Source organism: Brachyhypopomus gauderio, chromosome 2 (genome assembly GCF_052324685.1).
Source record: "Brachyhypopomus gauderio isolate BG-103 chromosome 2, BGAUD_0.2, whole genome shotgun sequence".
In the NCBI taxonomy this organism is placed as follows: Eukaryota; Metazoa; Chordata; class Actinopteri; order Gymnotiformes; family Hypopomidae; genus Brachyhypopomus; species Brachyhypopomus gauderio.
Genome location: NC_135212.1, coordinates 26,811,719 through 26,838,195, shown reverse-complemented (window position 1 = coordinate 26,838,195; position 26,477 = coordinate 26,811,719). Strand labels below are relative to the sequence as shown.

Genomic DNA, 26,477 nt, shown 5'->3' with positions numbered 1-26,477 from the left:
TGAATTAGTATGTGAATTAAAATCACAGTCTAAAACCACATTTTGGAAAAGGAGAGTTGGATGGTGTGAGCTGCTGTGGGGGAAGATGTGAGGGGATTAGGGCTAAAAGCAGGACCGGCAGCTGCCGTCACCCACTCAGGATGATCTGTGTTTAGCAGGGAAGCTCCTAATCCAGAAGAGGAAGCTTATTTAAAGAAAAAGGGACATGGATAGCTATGACATCAGCAGTGGAAAGTGGGGGTGTTCGCACAAGTCTTTGTAGATTAAGACATTTATAGAGCAGAAATACAGAGATTACTGGGAAACCTCCTGCAGAGGAAATAGGGACACTTGCATCAGCAGTTGTAAGCAGGGCTGTCTTTTGCAGGGACTTTTCATGTAGGGCCTGCCTCAATCAAGGAACCAGTGTGAAGCCATGACGTAGTGCTCAGTTCAGCTCTGCTCCTGTGTGTAGACCTGACAGGAGCTGCTGTGGATCTCCTGAGTGGTGGGAGTGCATAAATAATTCAGAAGAGAAGATCTTCTTGAGCTTTACCATCAAGTGGTACAGATAGCATCATCTTTTCTCCATATCTCTAAGTAACCAGTTCACACATTATTTTATACGTTATTTTATTTGTTAATTCACTGTGAAATTAACAAATTGTTTCAAATGTGTTTCATTCAAAGCTTACCACCAATGAAATCACAAAAAAACATTACTATAATATAATATAAATATAATATTTTTTTATTATAAAAATATAATAAAAAAGCAACACTGAATAAAATTATATATATTTTGTCTGAATGTATATATATTTCTGGCGATGTATCTGGATGAAATCTCTTGTCTACAGAAACATAAAGTGACCATGCTTGTATGAACAGAATGGACTCATGAAATTTTAATGTGTGACTGTATCTCAACTCTTGTGTTCAAAGAGAATGAAATTACAAATTTTGTAGGTGGGTACAGCTAAATCATTCATCCCATTTTAAATTGGAAGATGGAGGCTGTGTTGCTACCTTTAAAAGGGCCTTTGGGGCACTGTAATACTAATCACAAATCCCTGAGTAATTTGGTAATCTGGATTATGGTCAATTCATCCTGTGGAACTGAACGAATGTCCCTTTATACTTCATTAGCTTTGACACTACATGCACTTCTGCCATCTTACTGTTGACTTTCTCTTCCCAACCCAGTGACCCAGCCCTTCAGTGTAGGAGCCAGAGCAAACACTCTGAACAGCAGGCCTTCTCCTGAGCTGCACTCATTAATATGTCAGCATGTGCAAATGTTTAGGTGTCCCAAGGAGCCAATCAACAAACTCCGCCCCATTTCCTCCCAGTTCCTGGGCATGAAAAGGGAGTCAGATCAGTGGCTGGAATTTCAAATGTAGTAGACAGCCCATACATTCTGTATGGAAATTATATTTGTCTTGCATAATATTGGTCTCTCCTGAAATACAGCAGAAAACCTAAAAAAGCATGGGATGAATGAACCCAGAAACAGGCATGAACTGCAATAGCAGTTCAGAATGGAAGTCTTTTGTGCTACACTGAAGGATTTGAAAGATAAACGTTGTAAAGCAGAGACATTAAATATAAGATAATGCTGAGATTGATTCATGTGCTTTAGCTAATACATTTGCAATTACACAGGAGACTAAATTGACATGGTGATTTGTAATGTAAGGTCTCACTTTAAGGGTAGCTGTTTTAGACATGCATGTGAATGTACTGTGTGTAATGTGATTTTGCAATTTTATGTAATGATAATTTTGTAAACAAAAGCCCTACATTGACTTTTCAGTGAAAATGAAACTTCTGCACATATCATATCACAGAACTACAAATTGACTACACACTACACTACATTTTGTCTTAGTCAGACAGAGATTGAGTGCAGACCTGTAAGATACTCTAGTTAAATCTTTTAGGTGTATGGACGGCTTAGGTGGGGGGCACAACAGGGCAATGACGATGGCTCAGGCAGACACCTGCAGACGCCTGCTGTTTCCCTCCCCATGTGGCAATAGTTCGGCCTGCACACAGTAGGTTAATGTGGGCCAGTTTCCCCTGTGCACAGAAAACCTTCAGGGCTTCCCGGGAGCGTCTGGCTCTGAGTCAGCATGACTTTAATTGTATACCAGAGTTCCATGTACCATTTGGCTCATTAAGGTTAGAAGTGTAGCACTGTTTTTTTCCCATAACCCAACATAATTAAAAATACACATCCATGAAAACGCAGAGATGATTTTGTGTTTAAACTGAGCAGGAAACGGAGGGTTGTGAGCTGGCGTTGTCCTGTCTAGTTTCTGTCATACTCACACTATTGTTTTCCCTTTTCTCTTTAAATTCATTTTATTATTTCATTATTTAAGATGCATTTTTAAATAGTTCTACTTAATAGTATGGTGTTTCAAAGTTTGCATATATTTTCTGTTTGAATCTACATAATTTTTTTCATGTAACTTTATTTCTATCAGGTGAGAGATTATTATTGAATACTTTAATACTAATACAGCACTTTGCATTGCTGTTGTGTATTAAAAGTGCTGTAAAACTAGCCTTGCTTTGTCTTTCCTGTCAAGCCTTCAGTAGCTAGTGTGACAGTGTTTCTGACCTGGTGTTGTTTACCATGTTTCTGACCTGGTGTGATTTACCATGTTTCTGACCTGGTGTGATTTACCATGTTTCTGACCTGGTGTGATTTACCATGTTTCTGACCTGGTGTGATTTACCATGTTTCTGACCTGGTGTGATTGACCATGTTTCTGACCTGGCCTCAGCTGAATTACAATGGGGTTAAAGGGCAAAATGGGGAGTTTGATTTTGGGGGTAATTCCATCTGTCAAACATTACTATAATGAGAAGAATATAGCAACGCATTCTTAGCATGTTTACAATTAGGTGACAACTACTGTCAAAAACAGAAAGGCTATACAGCTGTTACAGCTATTTGAATTTGATAAGTAGATGTGAAAGTGAGTTTTAAATTGTGTGTGATGAGAGAGAGAGAGAGAGAGAGAGAGAGAGGGAGAGAGAGAGGGAGAGAGAGAGAGAGAGAGAGAGAGAGAGAGAGAGAGAGGGAGAGAGAGAGAGAGAGAGAGAGAAAGAGAGAGAGATGCTCATGTGTCCAACTCCCACCATGTTATTTGTGAAATACATAATGGGCATGTGGTTGCCAGTGGGCTCATGGGCTCATGTGTCAGAGGTGGGACCAAGTCAGTGTTTTGCAAGTCTCAAGTAAGTCCAAGTCTTTATCCTCAAGTCCCGAGTCAAGTCTCAAGCAAAGACAGTCAACTCAAGTCAAGTCTCGAGTCAAGACAGGCAACCGTCAAGTCAAGTCCCAAGTCTGAAACTTGGAATTTCAAGTCCTTTCGAGTCTTTTTTTTTTTACAGGCACCAGCGCTTTACGAATGCTACGCTGATGCGTTTCTTTACTCGTTTTGTTGGTGTCCGCCAGCCAAAAGATGACAGATCATTTATATTTTATCTTCTCTTAATTACATAAATGTACTTAAACAAGAATGTTTCGTTACATCATTTTACACGAAAATAGCAAGCTTCATCGTAAGCAAGATGCTGTCATTACGAATGGTTATTCTAAACATTTGGATAAAATGTTTAAATATAGACTAATAAAAGGTTAGGGTTATTTTTTCATTGTTTTCTGTTATTGTGGAGTCACGGTGTAGGCTACTATTGTTACCTGGAGATTCAGTGGGGTCACATATTCTGATGGCTGCCGTCAGAATTGGTGAGCCCAGTTAAAAAGGCTCACCTGTACATCCCATTCATGATTTCTTTGTTGGCTGCAATGGTGAGGGGATGGTAAATCTTGTTTAAGTACATTTATGTAATTAAGAGACGATAACATGTAAATATAAACATCTGTCATATTTTGGCTCGTGGACACCAACAAAACGAGTAAAGAAAGTGCATCAGCGTAGTTTACGTAGCATTCTTAAAGCGTTTGTGACTCTGAACAGAAACTGTGAAATAGCGCCCCCTGTGGTCACAAAACTCGACGGTCACAGAATCTGGTGTAACACCGGTCTGCGTCAGAAGGACGGAAATGAAGTTAATGGGGCGGACTTTATAAATATTAATATGCATTTTTAAATTTAGATTTGGGGTAAAAAAAATCAAGTCTTTGCAAGTAAACAGGTTCAAGTCCAATTCAAGTCCCAAGTTATTGGTGTAAAAGTCCAAGTCAAGTCTAAGTCTCTGAATATTTTTTCAAGTCAAGTCAAAAGTCTTAATATTAATGACTCGAGTCTGACTCGAGTCCAAGTCATGTGACTCGAGTCCCCACCTCTGTCATGTGTTTTTATGATGTCACTTCTGATGGCAGCATTAAGCTTGTCGATGTGCAGAAACTTCTTCACTGCTCTGATCCAAACATGTGGCTCAGAACTCAGAAGGTAGTGCTTCTCTTCGCAACAGGGCAATGTCCTGAATTATAATAGTATAAGTAGTCTGGTGTCTTCATGAACAAATGCATGAAACATGAACTGAAAATGGCTGCATTACAGTCCTGTAATTGCAACTGAGCAACTGCACTGTACTATAGTTTCCTTCATCAGCTGTGTGAGCAAAATGCTTCTGAATTTGAAGTACTTTGCTTCCATAGCTGATGCTACATATGGCCCCCCCCATCTCTCTCTATCTCTCTCTCTCTCTCTCTCTCTCTCTCTCTCTCTCTCTCTCTATTTTTCTTGCACACCTGATATGAAGGACCTCTATCTGGAATGTTCTGTCCTGGAAACTTTTTGTACTTCACTACAATTTTTAATCTCTCTCTCCCTATCTATATATATATATGTGTGTGTGTGTGTGTGTGTGTGTGTGTGTGTGTGTGTGTGTGCTTGTGCACAACTGATGAGGGACCTCTATCCGAAATATCCAATATATGCAACTGTATATCCAGAGTCATGGAACCGGTGAACCATTCAGACAACACCCGCCTTTTGAACCAAACGGCATCATTCAAGAGTGAGAGAAATAAATTGACAATGCAGACGAATGTAGGATCGCAGTCAACGGTCGATCAATCATGGTGCCATGGATTTACAATCGACTGCAACATTTTACAATATACTAACACGAAGTTCTGAAGTGTTGCTTAAACCGTGTTATTTTCAGAAATATGAACACGCACTTAAATAATTGATTTTATCTTGAATGATGGATGCATGGAACCAACTGCTCCATATATTCAAATACAATTGTGCCAACCAACCAATCGTGTTAACGTATTTTGCGGGGCTTTTTGGTAGCCCTGTTCATTCCAGCGAGTGGTGGATGCTGACTGGTTCTCTAAGCGATGCGTGTCCATGTGACCGCACTAAGCTACTAGTGGTATTTAAAAGACAACGAATCTGATGTGGACGGCTCCCAACGTAGCGGTTTTAGTACATACATGAGATGACGGCGTAAAACATATGCTACTTCTGGATACTTCAATTTAATTCTAAAGAAAGGATTTTTTGTACAACACCTTTCAATCAGTAACGAGCGAGTTTTACTGCTGGACAAATTGCGTCTCGTGTGAAAGGATTATCGATGTGTATCTACCTATTTGTGAGTTTGGAGAAACATTTGACTCCTGTCATGTACCTTCGTTCCACGCATTAATATTATATATGAAACGAAAACATGTTTTTAAAAGATGGTTGATCCGCCTACTGTTCCGATTGCCTCTGACTAATCTCTGAGGGCAAAAGTAAAGCTGTTTACAGTGCCATTTATTGTGATGCCCGACAGCTGTGCCAGCACAGGGAACATGGCTGGATAGGAATGTGTTATGGCGAGAGTGCAGAGTGGATCTGTGGACACTAGAAGACGACAGGGCATTCATACCTGGAGCACAGCACACCATTTTACCACTTAGGTATAACTACTTTTTTCATTGCAAGATATATTCTTGGACAAACATGGGAAAAGACGAATGCAAAACAATGCTGGACGCCCTAAATAAAGTGACTGCTTGCTACAGACACCTGGTATCCACTCTTGGCAGCACATCGGATTCCCAGAATCTACGCGAGGAGCTTAAGAAGACTCGCAAAAAAGCCCAAGAGCTGGCCGCCGCTAATAGGACTAAACTAACAGCATTACTGAAAGACAAGACCATTAGCAGTGACGACCGTGCGGAGTACGAGCGATTATGGGTGCTTTTTACCAGTAGTATGGAAATCTTAGAGGTTGATATGAGAAGGTCCCTGGAGATCGGTCAGGACTTCCCACTGAAAGTGCCCACGCGGCACTTCATCCAGACGGGCATGACAGGCAGCACGACGACGGTAGCATCCCGAGCTATGAGTGTGCAGAATATGAAATATGAAGCAGACGCCAGTATCGATTTATCAGATCTGAAAGATCTGGAGGCTGAGATTGCTCAGGTTGACCAGATGATGGAAGAGATGGAGATGAAGGTTCAAGTCGCACCTTGGGCAGTAGAAGCTAAGCAGGAAGCGGGTGCTGAGCTAAAATCAACCACTAGCGTTGGGAACTCGTCTGTGGGTGTCATCTCACTGTGTGAGGAGGAAGCTAAGGAAGGAGGTGACAGCGAAGCCGGATTGATGAGGGTTTTCGCGGGAGTTATTTTCACCGTAGTTTTACTCATTGCTGGGATTCTAGGATACTTAGTTATTAATCTTTGAATTAGTGTCATGCTAAATGGAAGACCTGTTTCAGCAGGTCTACATGTATCTTAGCCTGCCAGGGTGTATTGAGGCTGGCACTAAAACGCATCCAGGGTTAGATTGCTCCAGTGTGGGCTGCGCTGTAACATTGTGCGGGGAAGGACGGCTCGGTTCGCGCTGAACCCAGTTCCTTTGTGGGTGTGACGAGCGCGCGTCCTCACACTGGCAATATTATAACGCAGTATTAATAAGGGAACGGTAACATTTGTGTGAGGAAAGGGCGCATCGGCCGAGCGCTATGCCACGCTGACAGCGTCGTGTAGTGGTTGAAATAATATCAAAACGGGTTAAGCAGAACAAATCGTCTCCGTCAAACATCGTGTCCGTCTCACTGAGAAATAATACGGGCCTCATCAGGGCTCTGCGAAATTATCGCATTGGGTTCCTGTACTGTGATAATCAGGACATTGAGAAAACACTGTAAAAAAAACACTGTAAACTGTAGACTGTCAACACCTAACGAAATTCCCTCAGTGGCCTTCGGCCTCATGGGCATCACAGGATCAGGTTAGCATAGTAATTTAATAGAATTATACCTGTAACTCATCTCACTAGATGGAGCTAGATTTTATTTATTGAAGAGTGGAGAATAAACCATTAAATTAAGTACATCCAAAATCAACGTTTTAACTAAACTCAGTAAACTTGCTGTAACACACTTTTAACACGAAAGCAGTTTAACCTTTATCACTGGAGACAGTATTTCATTTGAAGCTGTATCTTAGACCAGCTTTTTAAAATGCCATTTAGACGTGCGGGCCCATAGTTTCTGCAGATACACTGCAAGGGTTATATAGCGAATAGGCCTACAACAAATTCATTATCAAAGTGTACATACAGTTTAAGATCTTTATTACAATAAATAATGTGAACAATAGTTATATCTGGTTTGAGATGTGGTATTTACAAGAAGAAATGTGGTATTTACCTGAAGAAATGTGGTATTTACCTGTTCTGCACACATTTAATCACTGTTATGCTGGAAACTGTCCTCTTATTCCCTTATGAGATTTTTGAGAAAGTTATGTAGCTGTATGTAACTGCCTATACAAACAAAACACTTTTATTAATTTGATCAGTTGACAAAATGGTTACATAAGCTTGTTTATTTGAAAACTGCACTTACCTGATAAGGTAGGTAAGTTATTGAATGGACCCAGACTTCCAACACTGCATAATGACAATATTCAAGCCAAATGGTATAATACAATGTTATATCTAACTACAACCAATATTTTGCAGGAAATAAAAGATACTCTAGCAACAATGTATGTGTGGAACACTAGAGAAAAGAGCCTATAGGAGATTTTGACAATAGCAATTCTTCTCCTTAATGGTTGGAGATTGGGATGGACAACCTACATTTTCAAAAACTAGACTACTGTGTGGGTGCACAATGGAAAATAATTATTGACCTGATGTCTAGATCTGATTACAGATATGCAGTGATTAGAATGAACACAAAACTATAGGATATACTCAAGAAAAAAGTTGATAAAACATCATCTACTTAACCTTTAGCAAAGTGAGATCCGAATAGTGTTTTATCTGTGTTTGCTCATTTTTACAAGAAACACAAGATCTTGCTTATTTGTTTATGCCTGTCATTCATACGTCTCACAGTCTTCTCACACTACGCTTTGCTTTGTTGAGAGCACTTTAGTAGCTGACAAGAGTGAGTTTGCCAAGTGCACCTAGAGTAACTGATTGATCACCATGGTTACAGTGTCAAGCATGTATCTTTCCCCCAGCTTCAAAGACTAATTAGAATTCTCACCAAGTAAAACTTGGAGGGCCCCGGAGTACTTCCTCATTACTGGGACTGAATACAACAACAACACAGGAAAACAAACAAACCAACAGAACCACGTCATCAATGATTCTGCAGATGCATGGTCTGAATGTCTGTGGTGAATAATGCTGCTGTTAAATCCTTCAAATACTTTGCATTCATCCTCATTAAAAAGGTGTTTTCACTGGCAATTCTATATGCTGGCCCTTTGACATATTCTAATTCCTGCTAGATTTGAGTTTAACATGTGCTCACAATTTGGGGTAATATGATTTGAGCTGTTATGAACAAAGTTTATAATACTTAAGATGCCCTATTGACTTTTTTACCACAGAAGGCAGATTCTTCAAATCACACCTTCCTCCCCAAATCAGGACCAGGCAGAACTTATTTGTATCCCAACAGACATATAATACAAGCACCCCATCCAGCACCCCACCTCCAGATACTATCTCAGAATATCAGTGCACAGTAAATGCTGTGGTTTAAAAGATTGGTGCATTTTTATTTGAAGCATTTGTTACTGAAGTTGTAAGAAAATTGTAATAGCAGTTGCAGTGATTTTGGATTGGAGCTTAAAGTTGATTTAATTGGTCTTCCTGCTGTGACCTGTGACTCATGAGTTGATCATTACTGCAGTGAGTGTTTGTTAAGTGGCACCCTAGAACAGGGGATGGGGTAAGAAAATCAATGACATTTAAAGGCCAAGGTACACACCCACTAAGTAAGTAGTATTTACTATGATACAGTATGAACTGTGAATGTGTTTTAATGACACCCGTTTTGGGTGTTGAATATGTTGAAATACATTTCCAATCACAACCCATCAAACAAATCAAATCAAAAACGATTTAGAAAAGATTACAAAATAATAAAAAAAAAAACTTTGATATTAAAATGAGAAAACGAATAATTCTGAAATCTCCCGCTTTTCGTTTTCGTTTTATTTTTTCACATGCAATCCCACGGACATTTAGCGCTCCTTACTGGTCGGAAGTAGATTCAACAGTTTACATTTTAAAAGGTAACACGTCAATACTAATACTAAATCCTGCTTGTGACTTCCTCCTAACTTAACCTATAGCATGAAGTGATCTACATTATATTAGAATAACACGGATGAATCTGTACTATGTGTTGTTAAAGACAACGGTTCCGTCCCCCCCTGCACATTTTGTTGCTGATTAATAAATAACTTCCTCACCCATTTTTCCCCAAATAATCCATAATAACAATAACAACAACAATAATAATAGTGGTTATTATTGATGTTGAAACATTTTGTCAAACAAAAAGAGTCGTACTGACACAAAATCATCGCCGCTGTCTATCCAGCGAGTAACGTCAGAGCAACGTTACCCTGACGACGCCAAGATAGTCACGCCAGGACCGAGGGGGTTCACTCCAGCTAACAGGCTAAGCTAGCTTGCTAACACTATGTAGCCAGCCTCCGCTCGCCGAGCTAAGCTAGGACAACATCGTCTAAAGAGTTTGGCTCCACCTCGTAGTGGGGGGACGCGGGTCTGTCGTCTGGCTAGCTGGGTAGTTTTAGGTTTGGCAGTCGAAGCTGCCTGGCTGACCCCAGGAGTACGTTGGCCTAACCGACCAGGTGAGTTCAGCGGCCGTTGGCCCGAGTTGAAGTTAGAAACACCACCGATATCCCAACGGTGTAAAGTAACGTCACGCTCGCGAGCTGGCTAACCGGGCTTAGTAACCTTGAGGGAAACGACGCTAACGCACCGCAGCTAGCCATGTTACCAAACACAAACACACGTAGTTGGGCGAGTTACGCGGGTAACCTTCAATCTGATAGTTTTATGAAACGGAACTGAAGCTAACCAGGTCTCCAAAAGGCAGCTGGGTTAGCTAACGAACCGAGCTAGCGCTGAAACGATGGTTTAAACGCACGCAGTCCGTTTTAAGTCAGTGCTTGTGTAACGCTATCTCACTCCTGTCTCGGAGTGAGAACTCGGGAGTTATTAAGACTGAGAGTGAAACCCGGACCCTGCTGTGCCATGCGCCTCTCCCCCCTCTCAACCGCACAGCACCCGTCTGGTTAGGGTATCGTCCGGCCTACTGTCATAGGCGCGTCCTGGGAGTCTCAGCCGTGCAACATTTAAGTTGGAAAAACTCAACTTTTCACAGTAGACACCTCCTTCCTGCTTTAATCACTTGTCTCATTAGGAGTTTCGTGGGACCTGAAAATGAGAGGGCAGGTTGTTAAAAGAAAACTGGTGTTGTCCTGTTTTTATAGGACAGATCCAATCTATGGTCTATGAACGGGACTAAACCTTGGGGTCAGGGCTAATTGTGCATTTGAAGTATTAGAGCCCAGTCGTTTTTTTTGTTTTCAGGGACAAATGTAGTTGCAAATTTAGTGGTTTGTTGTAAAGATGAATGTTAAAAATGATAACATTCATTTATCATCTTTATAAAGGTCAATTTCTACCGTAAATCTTAGTCTGGTTTGACAGTGTATCTGTCTTTTAATCAAATGGTTGAATGACTGATTTTTCTTTTTCCTCTCTTCATTGTTTTTTTCACAAAATGTTTGTCAGCCTTTAAAAATATCTGACACAAACATTTTTACTGTCTGCTTTTTATGTTTATTTTGATACAACTTCACATGGGTCTATTTAAAGGTGCAAGAGCCATGCGTGGCTGTGTGTGGAGCTCCAGATGCCTGTCCCCTGGTCTGCTCCTTCGGCTTCTCACAGATGCTAGAAGCTGTGGACCCAGGCCGGGCCGTCAGGGCCACTGGGGTTCGGCCCGGTTGTTAACCACGGCTCAGGAGGTGCAGCCTGTACCCCTCCCTAGCCAAGCCCGAGTAGTGATCTGTGGTGGAGGCATTGTTGGAACATCAGTGGCCTATCATCTTGCAAAGTTGGGGTGGACAGAGATAGTACTGCTGGAGCAGGGCAGGTGAGTATTCATGTGCTATGTACTGCTCAATGGCATGCAAAATGTTTACTCAGAATATTCCTACTACTAGCTATCTGGTCTAATGTTTCCTAATGTTGGAATGGTTCGAGTTTTTCAAGTATACATACTGAGTTATACTAAGTTAGTATACTTGTTAAATCTGAAATCTTATCGTGACCTTGCTATCTTGAACCTTTACCATGACCCACAGGCTAGCAGTTGTATTTTTATATGTGGCATGGCTCTGTCTTTTACAGGCTTGGAGCTGGCACAACACGCCTGTGTGCTGGAATAGTGAGTGTTGCCAAACCTATTTCTATTGAGAGCCAAATGGCTGACTACTCTAATGCACTCTATGAGCGTTTGGAAGAGGAGACTGGAGTCAAAACAGGTGTGACAACTGCATGCTTACAAGTTATGAATAATTACAAAGAAAAAAATTCTTAGCTGCTGGAGAATGCAGCTCACAACAGTGACTTTGGGTCTGGGTATCTGGGTTCTCTAGGTTTTATTAGGACTGGTTCACTGTGTTTGGCTCAGAATCAGGACAGATTCCTTTCTCTGAAGCGCTTGGCATCCAGGCTTAGGTAAGATGGCTTGATTTTCTTAAGAATCTTGGTCTGGCCATATACTGCTGCATGGCTGCTTTAACACTCTAGCTCCAGTGTATTGCTTTGTGACATCAGTTGCACTTTTACATGTGTATGCATTCAGTTTACTGCCCTGTTGCTTTAGATAAGAACAACACTCTAAAACTGTGCATGCTATGTTAATCATGTATCAGTGCCATATAAATATATTAAATTGAATCTTCAACACTGCCTTTATCGAGAGAGAGAGAGAGAGAGAGAGAGAGAGAGAGAGGTATTAAAGATTGCAGTGAAGTTCAGTTTCCAGAGAAACAAAATGTTTCAGACAGAGGTCCTTCATCAGCTGTGCAAGCACTTTGAATCACTTCACTTTGTGAAGCACTCTGATTGCACAGCTGATGAAGGACCTCTGTCTGAAACACACTGTTGCTGCTATTTTAGTAAGTGGTTGAGATGTTAGTACTGTGTGGACCATGGATACACCACTGAGTTTAACTTAATAATAATATTTGTCACCCACAATGCGATTACACATTTTCCCCCAAATCATTTGGCCTGACAGGGTGTCTGTGTAAAGTGTTGGCCCTATTGATGTGGTGATCAGAAATGTCAGCCACAACATTGAAACCAAAGATACTGGCACCTCTCAAGGTGTCTGATGTATTAGGCAGCAAGCAATCAGCTCTTGTGGGAGTTAATGTGGAAAACATGGGCAGATCTGAACACTGTTATGAAATGCCCAGTTGTGATGTCTCTAACATGGCAGGTTTTTGTCGTGTGTGCACTGGTTATTATGCATTGGTTAATGCCTACCACAAGAGCTCCAAAGAAGAACAAATAGAGTACCAAAGATAGGATCATGAGCACATGACACTCCCTGATGTGCACCGGTAATGACACCCATCAAGTCCCTTCCCATAGAAGAGCTGCTGTAACATAAATTGCCGAAAAAAGTTATTGCTGGCTGTTATGGGAAGATGTTGGAAGAAATGCTGTGGATTGTGAAACCACTGACTGGCCCATTCTGACCCTTGTCCAATGATGAAGATACCTACAATGGCCACATGAGCATCTGGACCACAGAGCAGTGGAAGAAGTTTGCGTGCTCTGATGACTCATATTTTCGTTCATTATACGGATGTCTGGCTGTGTTTGCATTGCTTTTCTGGGGAATAAAAGACACCAGGTTGCATTTTGGGGAGAAAGCAAGATGTCAAGTGTCACGCTGTGGGCATGTGTTCTGTTGGGATACCTTGGGTCCTGGCATTCATATGGACGTTACTCCGACATGCACTCTACCTAAAAATCATTGCAGACCAAGTACATCCTTTCATGGAAATGGTAGTTCCTCATGGTTGTTGCCTTTTCCGTCACTGACAATGGCTCCTTTCATTGCCAAACACCACAAGTCATTGAGGAACATGGAAAAAGACTTCAAGGGGTTAGCTTTGTTTCCAAATTGCCCAGATCTCAATTTCATTGATATCCTGGAAAACCAAATTTAATTAATTGCACAGGAGTTAAAGCATAAGCCACAAATGTGTAGGGGTCACAGTACACCTTCAGAGGTCTTGTGGAATCCATGCTTCAACAGGTTTTAGCTGTTCTGGTGGCGAAGGGTGACGTACTTCATATTAGGCAGTCGGTTTTAATGTTATGGCTGATCAGTTGACCACTTTTTGAGAAATGCTCCATCGCAATATTTCCCTCCAACTTCTTCATTGTGTTACAGGGTCTTAGGAATCACCTGTAATGTAATTAAACCCAAAGAGGTTGTAAAACTTCATCCCTTGGTGAACATTCATGACTTGGTGGGTGGTCTCCACCTGCCAGGAGATGCTGTGGCTTCACCTCCAGACATCAATCATGCTCTTGCGGTGGCAGCTGCGAGGCATGGTGAGATTACCAAGCTTTGGCCTTGGCATCATCGCTACATCTAAATCCGTCACTCTAGAGTGTCGTTTTTCATGACGTCTTCCCTTGTACATCTTGATTCTTCACAGGAGTCCAGATTCATGAAAGGACCAGCGTGAACCATGTACTCATGGAGAAGGGACACGTGACTGGTGTGGAGACCGACCGAGGTCTCATTGAGTGCGAGTACTTTGTCAACTGCGCTGGACAGGTTGGTTGGAGAGAACCTGGAGCACATGGTGCCATTCCACAGTGCTGAGTTAAAAGTTTTTTTAAGCAAGGAGAACCACATGAAGAAAATTCATTAATTTACAAAACAATGTAAATGGTTTCGTGTAAATATAGCCTTTTATGATTTTTGTTTCAATTAAAACAAGTTTAAAACAATGGATATACAAAAAAAAAAGATTTAGACTTTCTAAATGAATTTTAAACATCACATAAGAAATACATGCCTAAGGAAGCCTCTGGGGGGATACTCCCTCAGCCAGTGGTGGTGAGTCTGGTTTGTGTGTCTGGCAGTGGGCGTATGAACTTGGCCAGAGCAGTGAAGTGAAAGTATCTGTGCCTCTGCATGGCTGTGAGCACTTCTACCTCCTCACCAAAGCTCTGCAGGAACCTCTTCAACCTAGCACACCAGGTGACGGCCTAAACACCCTACTGTCCCCAAAAAGCATGGCAGAAGTACCAAAAACAAAAATAAAAATGTGATTATTCATCATATAATCTTTGCAGGTATTGTGTTCAGGTAGGCTTAAAAGTTCAAGCGTAGTTGTTGTTGTCAGTTCCAGTGTCAGTTGTACTATGAGGTTGCTTTAGTCTGACACTGGACAATCAGGAGGCTGGACTGAATGCAGAACTGTGACTGTACTCAGTGGTGATGGATATGGATGGGAGGATCTATGTACGGGCTTGGCAGGGCGGCATACTGTCAGGAGGTTTTGAAAAGAACCCGAAGCCCATCTTCACCGAGGGCCGTAACCAGCTGGAGATCCAGAACATGCAGGAGGACTGGGACCATTTTGGTGAGTGCAGCTACACTAAGTTTTTTTTAAATACCGGTATATTAAGCATTTCAGGGTCTTTTTCTAAATTCTCTTTTGGGCTAAAGAGAGTATACATTACTAAACATGGGATCAGATCTGAGTCATCTGGGATCGTTTGGGACAGCCTGGCACGCATCCTTACATTGCAGTTTTGGAGGCTGTTTGCTCTCACCTTTGTACTGTAGCAGTACTTAGTGATGATATGTGCACGTATAAGGATTAAAATTTGTGAGATATTGTTAGCTCTCACAGCATTAGTTATATACTGTATATTGTAATTCAAAAGATTCTTGAGGCTACTTGGGAAATATTGTATTATTAGCAAGAAATTGTTCTTCTCCATAACCTTTTGCTATTTAATACTACACTTCACCCCCTGTCTCGCCTGGCTGTGTGCTTCAGAGCCCATGTTGAGCGCTCTGCTCAGAAGGATGCCGACCCTGGAATCCTGTGAGATCCAGCAGCTGGTGAACTGTCCTGAGTCCTTCACGCCGGACATGCGCTGTCTCATGGGCGAGACCCCAGGTGTGCACGGCTACTTTGTCCTGGCGGGCATGAACTCCTCTGGCCTGTCCTTTGCTGGGGGAGCAGGCAGGTAAGGAAGAGGCAGAGTTGCTTTGAGGGTTCGGTGTATTTTTCTGGTGTCTCTTCTGGTTTTTTGATTTGCTACTTTCCCTTTCCCACCCCGGTTGTGTGCAGGTACTTGGCTGAATGGATGACATACGGATATCCCACCGCTAACGTTTGGCCTCTGGACATCAAACGCTTTGGCAATCTGCAGAGCAGCCGCACCTTTTTACGCCATCGGGTCATGGAGGTCATGCGTAAGTGCTGAACAAGCTAGAATGTGTTTGTATAGGATTTCATAGAGAAAAAGAAAAGCTATTGATGGCAGAAGCTGATTCCTTTAGTCGCTCATGCAAAACGTCCTAAAGTCGCTCAAATTTGTTCTCATGTTTTTATGCAGCCTTTTGTATTTATTATGCATGAACTGTGTGTGTGTGTGTGTGTGTGTGTGTGTGTGTGTGTGTGTGTGTGTGTGTTTCATGGCAGCATCAATTCACACTTTATCTAATCCCACTCTTGTGTGTACTAAGCATTTTCTTTCTTACCCTGTTTCCCCTGCCCGTTTGGTGCTGGGAGTAGCTCTCCTGTATGAGCTAAAAGTTCCCAGATGGGACTTCCAGACAGGCAGGCAGCTGCGCACCAGTCCCCTCTACGACCGGCTGGACACTCAAGGGGCTCGCTGGATGGAGAAGCACGGCTTTGAGCGCGCTAAATATTTTGTCCCAGCTGGAAAGGGTGAGAGGTTGTTCTAACCTGATTCTAACAGGTCATGCTTTGATTTGTTGAGTTTTTACTTGTCATCTTATTGAGTTGTTAGTTTAAGAGAAAAGTGTAATTTTTCACATCGATTCAGTGTCTGTGTTGGTTTTGTCCAAATATAATCATCCTAACTGGTGGATTTGAATGATAATTGTTGTATTCTTCATCGATTTGAGTTCTCTTTTGGAGATGATGCTTCTACTCAACATAAAATACTCAAAACCTTCAAAACATTCCTGTGATACAGACTTGCTGGCCTTGGACCAGAGTAAAACCTTCTACAAGCCAGACTGGTTTGACATTGTTGGGGCGGAAGTGAAGTGCTGTAAGGAGGCGGTGTGTGTGATCGACATGTCCTCCTTCACCAAGTTTGAGCTCACAGTGAGTGTTCCTCTAGGACTGCTTCCCTCCTCCATTTAAAAAATGTATATATATTTTTTTTAATTGATTATTTTGAATTTGTCATCCATCTTCATTTTGAGCTTGCCATTCATCTCATCAACTTCACTGGAAAATGCACTACCTAACATTACTTGTTACGTGTTACACAATTGGAATAGTGTTCATAAAATTTAATGAACTTAAATTTATGTATTACAGATTTCCTTGTGGGGTACATTTTGTCAGGAATATTAAATCCATTTACAAAAATCTGCAAACAAATTATTAAGCATTAGAATCTTTGAATGATCTTGTAAATACAACTAGTAAGGATGAAGTGAGACGTTTACAGAGATTCGCCTCCTGCTCCTCCTACTTCTCCCGCTCCTCCTACTTCTCCTCCTGCTCCTCCTACTCCTCTCGCTCCTCCTACTCCTCCTGCTCCTCCCGCTCCTCCCGCTCCTCCCGCTCCTCCTGCTCCTCCCGCTCCTCCCCTTGCTGCTTTTTCCAGTCAGGTGTTTCTCCTTTTCTTTCCTTTTGTTTTTGAAAGTCTTCTCAGGTTTAAATCAAGTTGATTAGAGGGTTTTGGAAGAAGGCAATAAGAATAAAACAGGTTATAGTTTACACCAGTTACAGCAGCAGTTTGTGATGAATAGTCCAGTCTTAATTCTTAATATGATTCATGATTAAATTGGTCCAATTACATTTTTTTTTTTATATTACAACCGATTGACAAATAAAGAGCTTGACCCACAAGTATGCGCAATCATGATTATAATACAGAATCACTCAAGTTGTAATTTGAATTTACTTGGAATACTTTAATACATTTTAGCAGCTTTAAAATTTAATTGTAGGATATCCATCAAACCTACAATATGCTATAGAAATTAAAGTTTGTTGAAGAAAGGCAATGAAAATGTTGCACAAATTATTACATTAGTTTCTCCACTGTCCAGTATCCGTTTAATCATGTTCTTTATAAAAATGTCAGAATCGAGTATCTGAATGATGACGCCATTTGTATCTTGGCATGAATACTGCAATTGTTAATGATAGTCAGGTGGCTTTGTATGTGTATGTCACATAAAGTGTGAGTGCACTTCCTTCACACAAACGGTTACCCATGGATCACAGATTGATATTCATGTGAGTTAGGATGATGATGGGGACGATGGCACCAGTAATGGTTCTGTCATTAAAAGCCTGAGATGGGGCCTTTGATCTGGTTTGGCAACTCTAGAATCTAGATGAGATTGAAGATTGTAAGTAGAAATGTAAACAGGCATGATGTAGCACTGCCCATGACTAGGGTTGCCACCTACGTCTGACAAAAAACAAGGACACTGTCATACGTGAACGTAAATTGTTGGGGGGGGGGGTGTGTAAAATGAACACAGCGAGGAAAAAAAAGACCCAAAGATTTTAAGTGTGCAGAGGCTGCCTAAATAGTCGTTTGAACTAACCTAGTGAAAACCGGGACATTAACTATTAACCGAATATTAAAAAGAAAGAAAACCGGGACAGCCCGGGAAAACCGGGACAGGTGGCAATCCTACCCATGACTGAGCACTGTTAATACAGTGCATGTAGACGGATTCCTCAATGTCTTGCCTCTCTCTTGGACTGGCACTATGGCCTGAATGCAGGCAATAGCAAATTAAAACCCAAAACATCACCAGTCCTCATTTAAACAGTGTGTGTAAGATCTAAATCTTTACTGGGATTGTAGCCCAATGTCCTGAGCAAATGGTAAAATCCATCAGTTCTACAGAACGTAGTAGGATTAATAATCATGGCTGAGCATTTAAAAAACTTATTGGTATTGCCATTTCATATTTACTACATCTACTTATAGATTTTGATACTAAATAATTTTATTTTTTTTAACAATTAGTTTACTAAGAAAAGTTGTTTTTCAACATGCTCCTTTATACTGCGTGTGTCATATCAAGGATTACCAGAGAGCAGAATTTTTTTTGCTCTACATACTGATTAAATATAAAAAGAAATCCTTATGAAAGTTGTTGGAGCAGTTGATAAATATTTATGCAAAACATATATTTGCTGAATGCTTTAAGGTGTTTATGAATTAAGATTTGTATAATTAACTTTTCCAGAAGGAGGATTTAGCGCTAATGCCTTACTGCTAGTCTCTGTAAACATTAGCTCTGCCTGAATGCAAATGGAACCTACAAAACTGGAGAAAGTGGAAAATAATGCAGGGCTTTTATTGTGGAGCTGCAGTGCTGGGATGTTTCCAGACCGCATGAGAAGCTTTGATGAGGCAAATACCACCCATACCTGCCACAGTTTATTCTTAGTGTTGAAGTTGTTACATCACCAGTCCTTCAAACTTTTAAACATGTATTAAGGGTTTTTAAGCTTCTATTATAGGTTTTATCATGTGGTGATCAACTGTGTGGTGCAAATTGGCAGGCATAGATTACATTTGAAAATATTTCCTTTAAAGATGAAAGTTGTGTGCAAGTGTGTGAAGTTTTGGGTCCCTGTTAACTTGTTAGTTACATTAGCCATGTAGCTTCATTAAATGTCAACATTTGAGTAAAATAGTGAGAATTTCTTTTCTTTTTTTTGTCAAAGAAATTGAAGGTGTGTTGTACTCCTGTCCTTTTGCTGCCCGTGTCTGTAAGTCAACTGGGGACCAGGCCCTAGAGCTGCTCCAAAGGCTGTGTGCCAACGACCTGGATGTTCCTGTAGGGCACATCGTCCACACGGGCATGTTGAATGAGCGCGGTGGCTACGAGAACGACTGCAGTGTGGTGCGGCTCAGCAAAAACAGGTTAGTCCACAAGTGGACGTCCTCCACCGCACCTCCACCTCCACCACACCTCCACCACGCCTCCATCACACCTCCACCTCCACACGGGAACATGCTGCTTCTGTCATAGTGGAAGCCAGCATGCTGCCCGTGCAGATGGGACCCAAGCAGTTCTGTACAGCAGGAGGTCATCCAGCTCTGAATGTGTTTGGCAGTTACACTGGATCAGTGAAAGCTTAAGCTGTTTCTCCTGTTTCCGATAGTCTAAATCAGGGCTAATCAACTATATTTATTTTTCTGCGGGCCAAATTCGGCAGATAGCTCTGACCTGTGGTCCGGGGGAGACATTTGGGTCCGTATCCGGACCGAGGTCCGTTGGTTGCGGACCACGGAAATAGAAATTTGCAGAGTTAATCAGGAATGAGACTGGACAGGACTGCGTTCGGGTCCGGATCCGGACCGCGGTCCGCCTGTTAGTGACCTCTGATCTAAATTAATCTAAAATGTGTTTGATTTCGTCTCACTGTGTTTAGTTTTGTGGAGTTACTGTTTCAGTCATAGTAATCTGTGCTTCATTTAATCACGTCAAAATGAGATCTCTTTCCATTACATAATTTCCTAATTAGAAGCATGTACAGTCTCTCTCTTAAATCATCATTAATGACATTGTTTGAGTCACTGAGTATGTGACCAATATGCTGCATTTGATGCATACATGTTTATAATGTATTTATGTGGTGAATGATGTGTGTGTGTGTGGATTTTTGTTGGGTGAACTTCTAGTTTCTTTATCATCTCACCTACGGATCAGCAAGTGCACTGCTGGGCTTGGTTAAGGAGGTACATGCCCAATGACCCACAGCTCCATCTAGAGGATGTCAGCTGGAAGTACACTGGTGAGAGGCTCCCACACATGAAAGAAATTTGTTTAGTGGCATAAAAAATGTCTAGACGTTCAGGAAATGTGAAGCTTTGATGTTTTAAGTTTTAATTCATTTCTTTGTACTTATGCAAGAATGTATTTAGACATTTTCCCCTTGATACCTCGCACTTTGCAGCTCTTAATCTGATTGGTCCTCGGGCAACGGATGTGCTGTCGGAGCTCTCCTATGTGTCCATGACTCCTGAACACTTCCCCTCTCTGTTCTGTAAGGTCAGCGGCACATACTGTGTTTGTACATTTGTCTACTGCTGATATAAGATCAAATATGCACATTTCCAGGGTCGTGACGGGGACGCTGTGTGGGAGGCAATGCTGGCATTGTATCTTTGTGAAAGGTTTTGTGGTCACTACAGGAAATGAGCGTGGGTTACGCCAACGGGATCAGGGTGATGAGTATGACCCACACGGGGGAGCCGGGCTTCATGCTCTACATCCCCATAGAGGTGAGCTGCCCTTCCTGGTGCTACATTAACATGTCCTGTTGATTCTGCCCAGTCTAATATTTTGTCATCAACTCTGCTTTTCCCAGTATGCACTGCACGTATACAACGAGGTGATGTCTGTGGGCCAGAAGTATGGCGTCCGTAATGCAGGCTACTACGCCCTGCGCAGTCTCCGCATTGAGAAGTTCTTCGCCTTCTGGGGCCAGGACCTGGACTCCTTCACCACGCCGCTTGAATGTGGCCGCGAGTTCCGTGTTAAATTTGACAAGGTGATTATCAAAAAATCAGCTCTGAAATAGACACACTTAGTATGTTTCAGAATTACATGAGTGAACAAAAATGTTTTCTTAAACCACACTGATAAATGAATGATGATTCGTTTAACCTCTGCCCTGCCCATGGTCATACCCCCCCCCCTCTCTCCCTCTCTCTCTCTCTCTCTCTCTCTCTCCCTCTCTCCCGCTCTCTCTCTCTCTCCCTCTCTCTCTCTCTCCCTCTCTCTCTCCCTCTCTCTCTCCCTCTCTCTCTCTCTCCCTCTCTCTCTCCCTCTCTCTCTCTCTCCCTCTCTCTCTCTCTCTCTCTCTCTCTCTCTCTCTCTCTCTCTCTCTCTCCCCCTCTCTCTCCCGCTCTCTCTCTCTCTCCCTCTCTCTCCCTCTCTCCCTCTCTCTCTCCCTCTCTCCCTCTCTCTCTCCCTCTCTCCCGCTCTCTCCCTCTCTCTCTCTCTCTCTCTCTCTCTCCCCCTCTCTCTCCCCCTCTCTCTCCCCCTCTCTCTCTCTCTCCCTCTCTCTCCCTCTCTCCCTCTCTCCCTCTCTCTCTCTCTCTCTCTCCCCCTCTCTCTCCCTCTCTCTCTCTCTCTCTCTCTCTCTCTCTCTCAGGACACAGATTTCCTGGGCAGAGAAGCCCTGCTGCGCCAGCGTCAGGAGGGTGTCACACGCCGCTTCGTCATGCTGGTCCTGGAGGATCACGATGCTGAGCTGGACCTGTGGCCCTGGTGGGGGGAGCCCATCTATCGCAACGGCCAGCTCGTGGGCGTCACCACCAGCAGCGCCTACAGTTACACCCTGGAGCGCCACGTGTGCCTGGGCTTCGTCAGCCCGCCCGCCACGGGACCCGGTCCCACCGTGGTCACGCCCGATTTCATCAACCGCGGAGACTATGAGGTCGACATCGCCGGCCAGAGATACCCGGCCAAAGCCAAGCTGTACCCGTTCAGTTCACTCTTTGCCCAGCAGAGACGCCGTAAGGACGACATGGAGCTTAGCAACTTCCAGGGCAAGTAAGATGGGAAGACTGCCCCTAAGGGGGAGGGGCCAGGACCAGTGGGAGGGTCTAGATTGTGGATGGGGATCAGTAGCGTTGCTCTTTACACTTGCACCTCCTGTCACTCCACCTGTTTCTCACCCACAGTGTCGGCCTGTCCGCCTGTTCTTTAGCTCCTGTGTGCAGTATCCGTTTCACACCACAAGGTCTGAAAGCCCTGCTGTCCTCTCCTACTCCTGCTCATACTCTAGGGATGTTTTTCTCATTCGACAATGTTGTTTGTTTTCTGTTTGGAGATTCTTAGCTGTATATGAAGGGAAAACTACTCTGGTTTTGAACTGTTAGACTCCAGTCCTTGCTGAGAGTCTGTCTGGTGTGGTCCTCTTACCTTAATGCACAAATGGAACAGAAGCAGGATATTTTTTATTATTAATATTTTTAAATCTTGTGGATTTAAAGATTGAATGATTGATCCTCTTCAGACAGTGGGTCCTGTCTCTCTTCTGAACCAGTATACAGGCTGCAGTCCAATTAACTGGTCATGCTGTGGAGAGAGGATGACAACTATTACAAGTGTACAATCAAATCTTTTTGAATCAAGCGGCCCCTGAAAATCAGATTGTGTTGACTTATCAGGGCCCGAAGGCGTGAGTGGTATCTGGGCGTCTTCTGCAGCTTCCCACAGAGAGATGGAGTAAGAGCAGAGAATGACAATGAAATAACGTCATAGACTGGTCAAAGTCCTCATCAATGCAGATAGTTGGGAGTGAGGAATTATGGGTATTATGTGTAAGATTTGGTCTTGGTTTGTGTTTTCATTCTAGATCTCAAACCACAAACCAAGCCATTTTGGATATATTTCAGAAGAAGGGGTGTATTTTTATATGGACATGCACAACTTATAGTTTTTTTCATATATCAGATCTGCACAAACAGGAATGTGTGTAATGTCTCTACAAAGCCAGCTTTTTATCATTTCAGTTGTAATACATGCAGGAAAATGCATTTTCCTGCAATTTAAATGATGCATTTTAACTCTCACTTTAACCTGACTGAAACACCATTTGAAGTTGTCATGCTTTATTGCAGTAAGTTATATGCTGAAGTGGACTGAGTATTGCACAACAGAACACAAATCATTATACTTAAGATATGTAAATTTTTTTACAAACATTGAAATAAATTTATTTTTGTTTCTTGGGTTTTTGTTTTTTGACTGTGCAATGCTAGGTAACTGAATCTTACATTGCACAGCACCACTCCTGCCTGAAGTGGATCTTCACTGCTGTGGCTAAAGTGGCCCTAACTTTGCTAATTATTTGGCAAGGTACTGCATAGAACTTTGGATGTAGATTTTGATCAGATGACACACATTTTTAACAGTGGAGGTCTTTGGTGTGTGTGTGTGTGTGTGTGTGTGTGTGTGTGTGGGGGTGTGGGTGTGTGTGTGTGGGTGGGTGGTGGTGGTGATTTCATCATCAGTGAGAGCCGCTAACACAGTTCCTACTTTTGTTGACTTTTCCATTTGGTTCCTGAGAAGGTGGTGTCATCTTAAAATCATCTTAAACACAGTGGTTGTTTGTTAATGGTGGATCAGAATTATATTTAGCATGATGATCTTCTGTAAATATGTTTTAAAATAACACTTTATGTCTCCACATGGGTGCACAGAAACTTCAGACTCTGTGTAACGTCTAAACTACATAGTGACTCCTCTCCGGAGGTGCCTCTCCATAGGTTGTTCAGCCTGGCCTGTATACAGAGCTCTTGTTATAAACCAACCACATCCCTCCTCCTGCAGGTCTGACACAATGCCTTCTTTTACATCAACCTTTTCAGCCATTTTATACACTTCTCTAAGATTCTTGCACCTTTTTTGCTTTATTAACATGAAGTGGATTTTGCACTTTTGTATTGTGTTTTATCAGTGGAAGATTGTGCACCTTAAAGCCTTAGTTTGACAAACAATAAACATTTTCAGTGTTTTCTTCTTAGTCAACAAATGATTGATTAGCCTTACCATTGTTTTCTTGTTTGGTTTTCCTTTGAAGCTTTGGGCTTATATAGGTTAATATAGCTAATGAGCCACAGCAGCATGCCTACCCATTAGATTCATGCATACTGTACACACGGGCCTCAAACCGCACTGATAAATGACCTTAAACGGACTTTCCTAAGGGGGCATGTACGACATATAGTTCTCTATTTAAATTGATTTTATCACAGATTCTGCATATGTTCCTTTTATTATGGAAAACTGAACTTCATACCAAATCATTTGGTACCATTTTAGGATTGGGTTAATTACTGTTAAGCCCAAAGTGTGACCACCCGGCGCTTGACGATAAATGATCACATACGGATAAAGCTGGATGTCATACCAGAACAGAAAACCACCCGCCAAGCACCTGACTTGCAGATGAGGAAGATGTGTTTGCTCCTTCTGAATGGGTTTGATATCCCAGCTTGCTCTCTGGAGAAGCCCAGACACACAAACATTGACTGTTTGGTCAGTGCCTGCCTGAAACCATGGAGAGGAATGAAAATGAAAATTCATAATGTTTTGGCCACCAGGCTAAACAAAAAAAAAAAATATATATATATGTATATATATATATATATATATATATATATATATATATATATAAAACCAGTTCTGTAGTAGCATGTGCTTTCATTTCAGTATGATTCATAAATCTGAAACTCCTTTCTGGTTCTCGTGAATTTTGCCAAATGGTGAACCAGACCTGGATGAGCGGTTGTGCTCTGCCCGTGTGCACTAGAGGAATAGAGGAATATTGGGGCATGTACAGTATGAAGACAGAAAGTACATTACTGATCTAGCTGATTTGCTTGTAGAAGGTTTTGGAGTAAACTCATTTGAAGATTACTAGTTGGACAAACGCATTGAACCTGATGTGTTGGTGCGGTTAGAGGATGTGTTGGTGCGGTTATGCTGTGGTGCAGCTTTGCTGTGGTGTGGCGTTTACTCTCTCGTTTCTGGCTGCTGTAACTTGCATTTCAATGTGAAATGTTTTCCTTGTTGCTGTTACCTGAAAGAGGCTTTTATTTAGACTGCCTTTTACCCCACAGAAATATATGGGTGTCTGATTGTATCTGTTCTATTATTAAAACTAAATAAAGTAAATCACTTTATATTCACTGTTTATTTCTTAATGCACTTTTAACACTGAATGTAATGTACTAATCTATTACTTGTATTCTCCACAAGGGGGCAGTATTAGACCTCAGGGATTAGTTGAACTTCTAAAGCCTCCTGCTTTGTGTATACTAACATGCGTGAAACACACTATATATATCTTGTATATTTTAAGGAGAAATTTTCATGTCAGTAGTTTGTCCTGGTTGTATATCTGCGTTGTCCTGGTTATCATTCATCATTGGTTCATAAGATATTCTAGGACTTGAAATAACTATTACTATATTATTAATTACTATGACTATATTAAATATCCCTTGTGTGGTTATCTTCATCATTCTTAATTCAGGCACTCAAGGTTTGCATTAAAATTATGCTCTATTTTTAGATGATGGACCCATAGATGAGTAGTTACAGGACCTTTTGAAGCATTATAAATTCGATTCTATAAATAAAGTTAGTATTCATATGTACTGTTAAAGCTCTCTGCGTGGACACTGCCAGAAATACATAAGCTGGCTACACTCTAGGTTGTGACAGCCAGGCATCTTGGGATTTAATTAATGAATGTGTGGTTGACAAAGACATAGACAGTCTCAGCATGTAGAGACTGACCAAGCTTAGCCCTCTTGAAAGTCTTTATTCTGGTCTTATTTTTAGTTACATTTGCAGGAATTGTAGGAGTCTCAACATTTGAGGCTGTTACTGATTAGCAATTCTGAGTCCAGTTTAGCAATGTAGGACACAGTTTAATATGTCATCACACTGAGACTATGCTGTGCGTATTTTAAGCATCTGCCAAAACGTCTCTGGCATCCACCCAGTGGCTGTTAAGAGAGGTAGATGGACACGGGACCTAATCACAGCTCAGTCGGACTTCCATTACCACCCCCCTCCCCTGCCATGGTGACATAATGGCCTGCCCCATGCTCGCTGCTGGAAACGTGGCAATGCCGCCCCCCCCCCCCCCCATGCACAGGCGAAGGACGTGACCGTGACAGCCCAGCTAGAGTGAAGCACATGGTTTCTGTGCCTCGTGGACCACATGCAAGTTCAGTTTCTGCCTTGGACCCGAAATGCCAATGAATAATTCACATTTGTTAAGAAGAAGCTTGAAGATGCTGTGTGTGCCGCTACCAGCAGACCTGCCCTTTGTGTTCGTAACCCTACAGCTGGGAGGGAAAAAAAAGATCTGGATGTGTCATCAAGGCCGAGCTCAAAAG

At 42.0% G+C, this 26,477-nt stretch overlaps 2 protein-coding genes across 2 annotated transcripts; both read left to right on the top strand.

Moving 5' to 3' along the window:
* The first annotated feature begins 5,306 nt into the window (after positions 1–5,306).
* LOC143508826 (regulator of G-protein signaling 9-binding protein) lies at positions 5,307–8,759 on the top strand. The gene has a single exon (XM_076997434.1). The coding sequence runs from the start codon at positions 5,925–5,927 to the stop codon at positions 6,651–6,653; it is 729 nt and encodes a 242-aa protein (XP_076853549.1). The 5' UTR covers positions 5,307–5,924; the 3' UTR covers positions 6,654–8,759.
* A 1,105-nt stretch (positions 8,760–9,864) lies between these two features.
* pdpr (pyruvate dehydrogenase phosphatase regulatory subunit) lies at positions 9,865–25,250 on the top strand. The gene is made up of 18 exons (XM_076992577.1): positions 9,865–10,096; positions 11,130–11,409; positions 11,667–11,800; positions 11,915–11,996; positions 13,732–13,895; positions 14,003–14,124; positions 14,436–14,553; positions 14,789–14,938; positions 15,362–15,554; positions 15,659–15,783; positions 16,106–16,261; positions 16,533–16,666; positions 19,321–19,469; positions 20,232–20,344; positions 20,507–20,601; positions 20,745–20,834; positions 20,921–21,103; positions 21,710–25,250. Exons 2-18 carry the CDS (start codon positions 11,141–11,143, stop codon positions 22,112–22,114), a joined length of 2,682 nt encoding a protein of 893 aa, XP_076848692.1. The 5' UTR covers positions 9,865–10,096; positions 11,130–11,140; the 3' UTR covers positions 22,115–25,250.
* Positions 25,251–26,477: the final 1,227 nt, after the last annotated feature.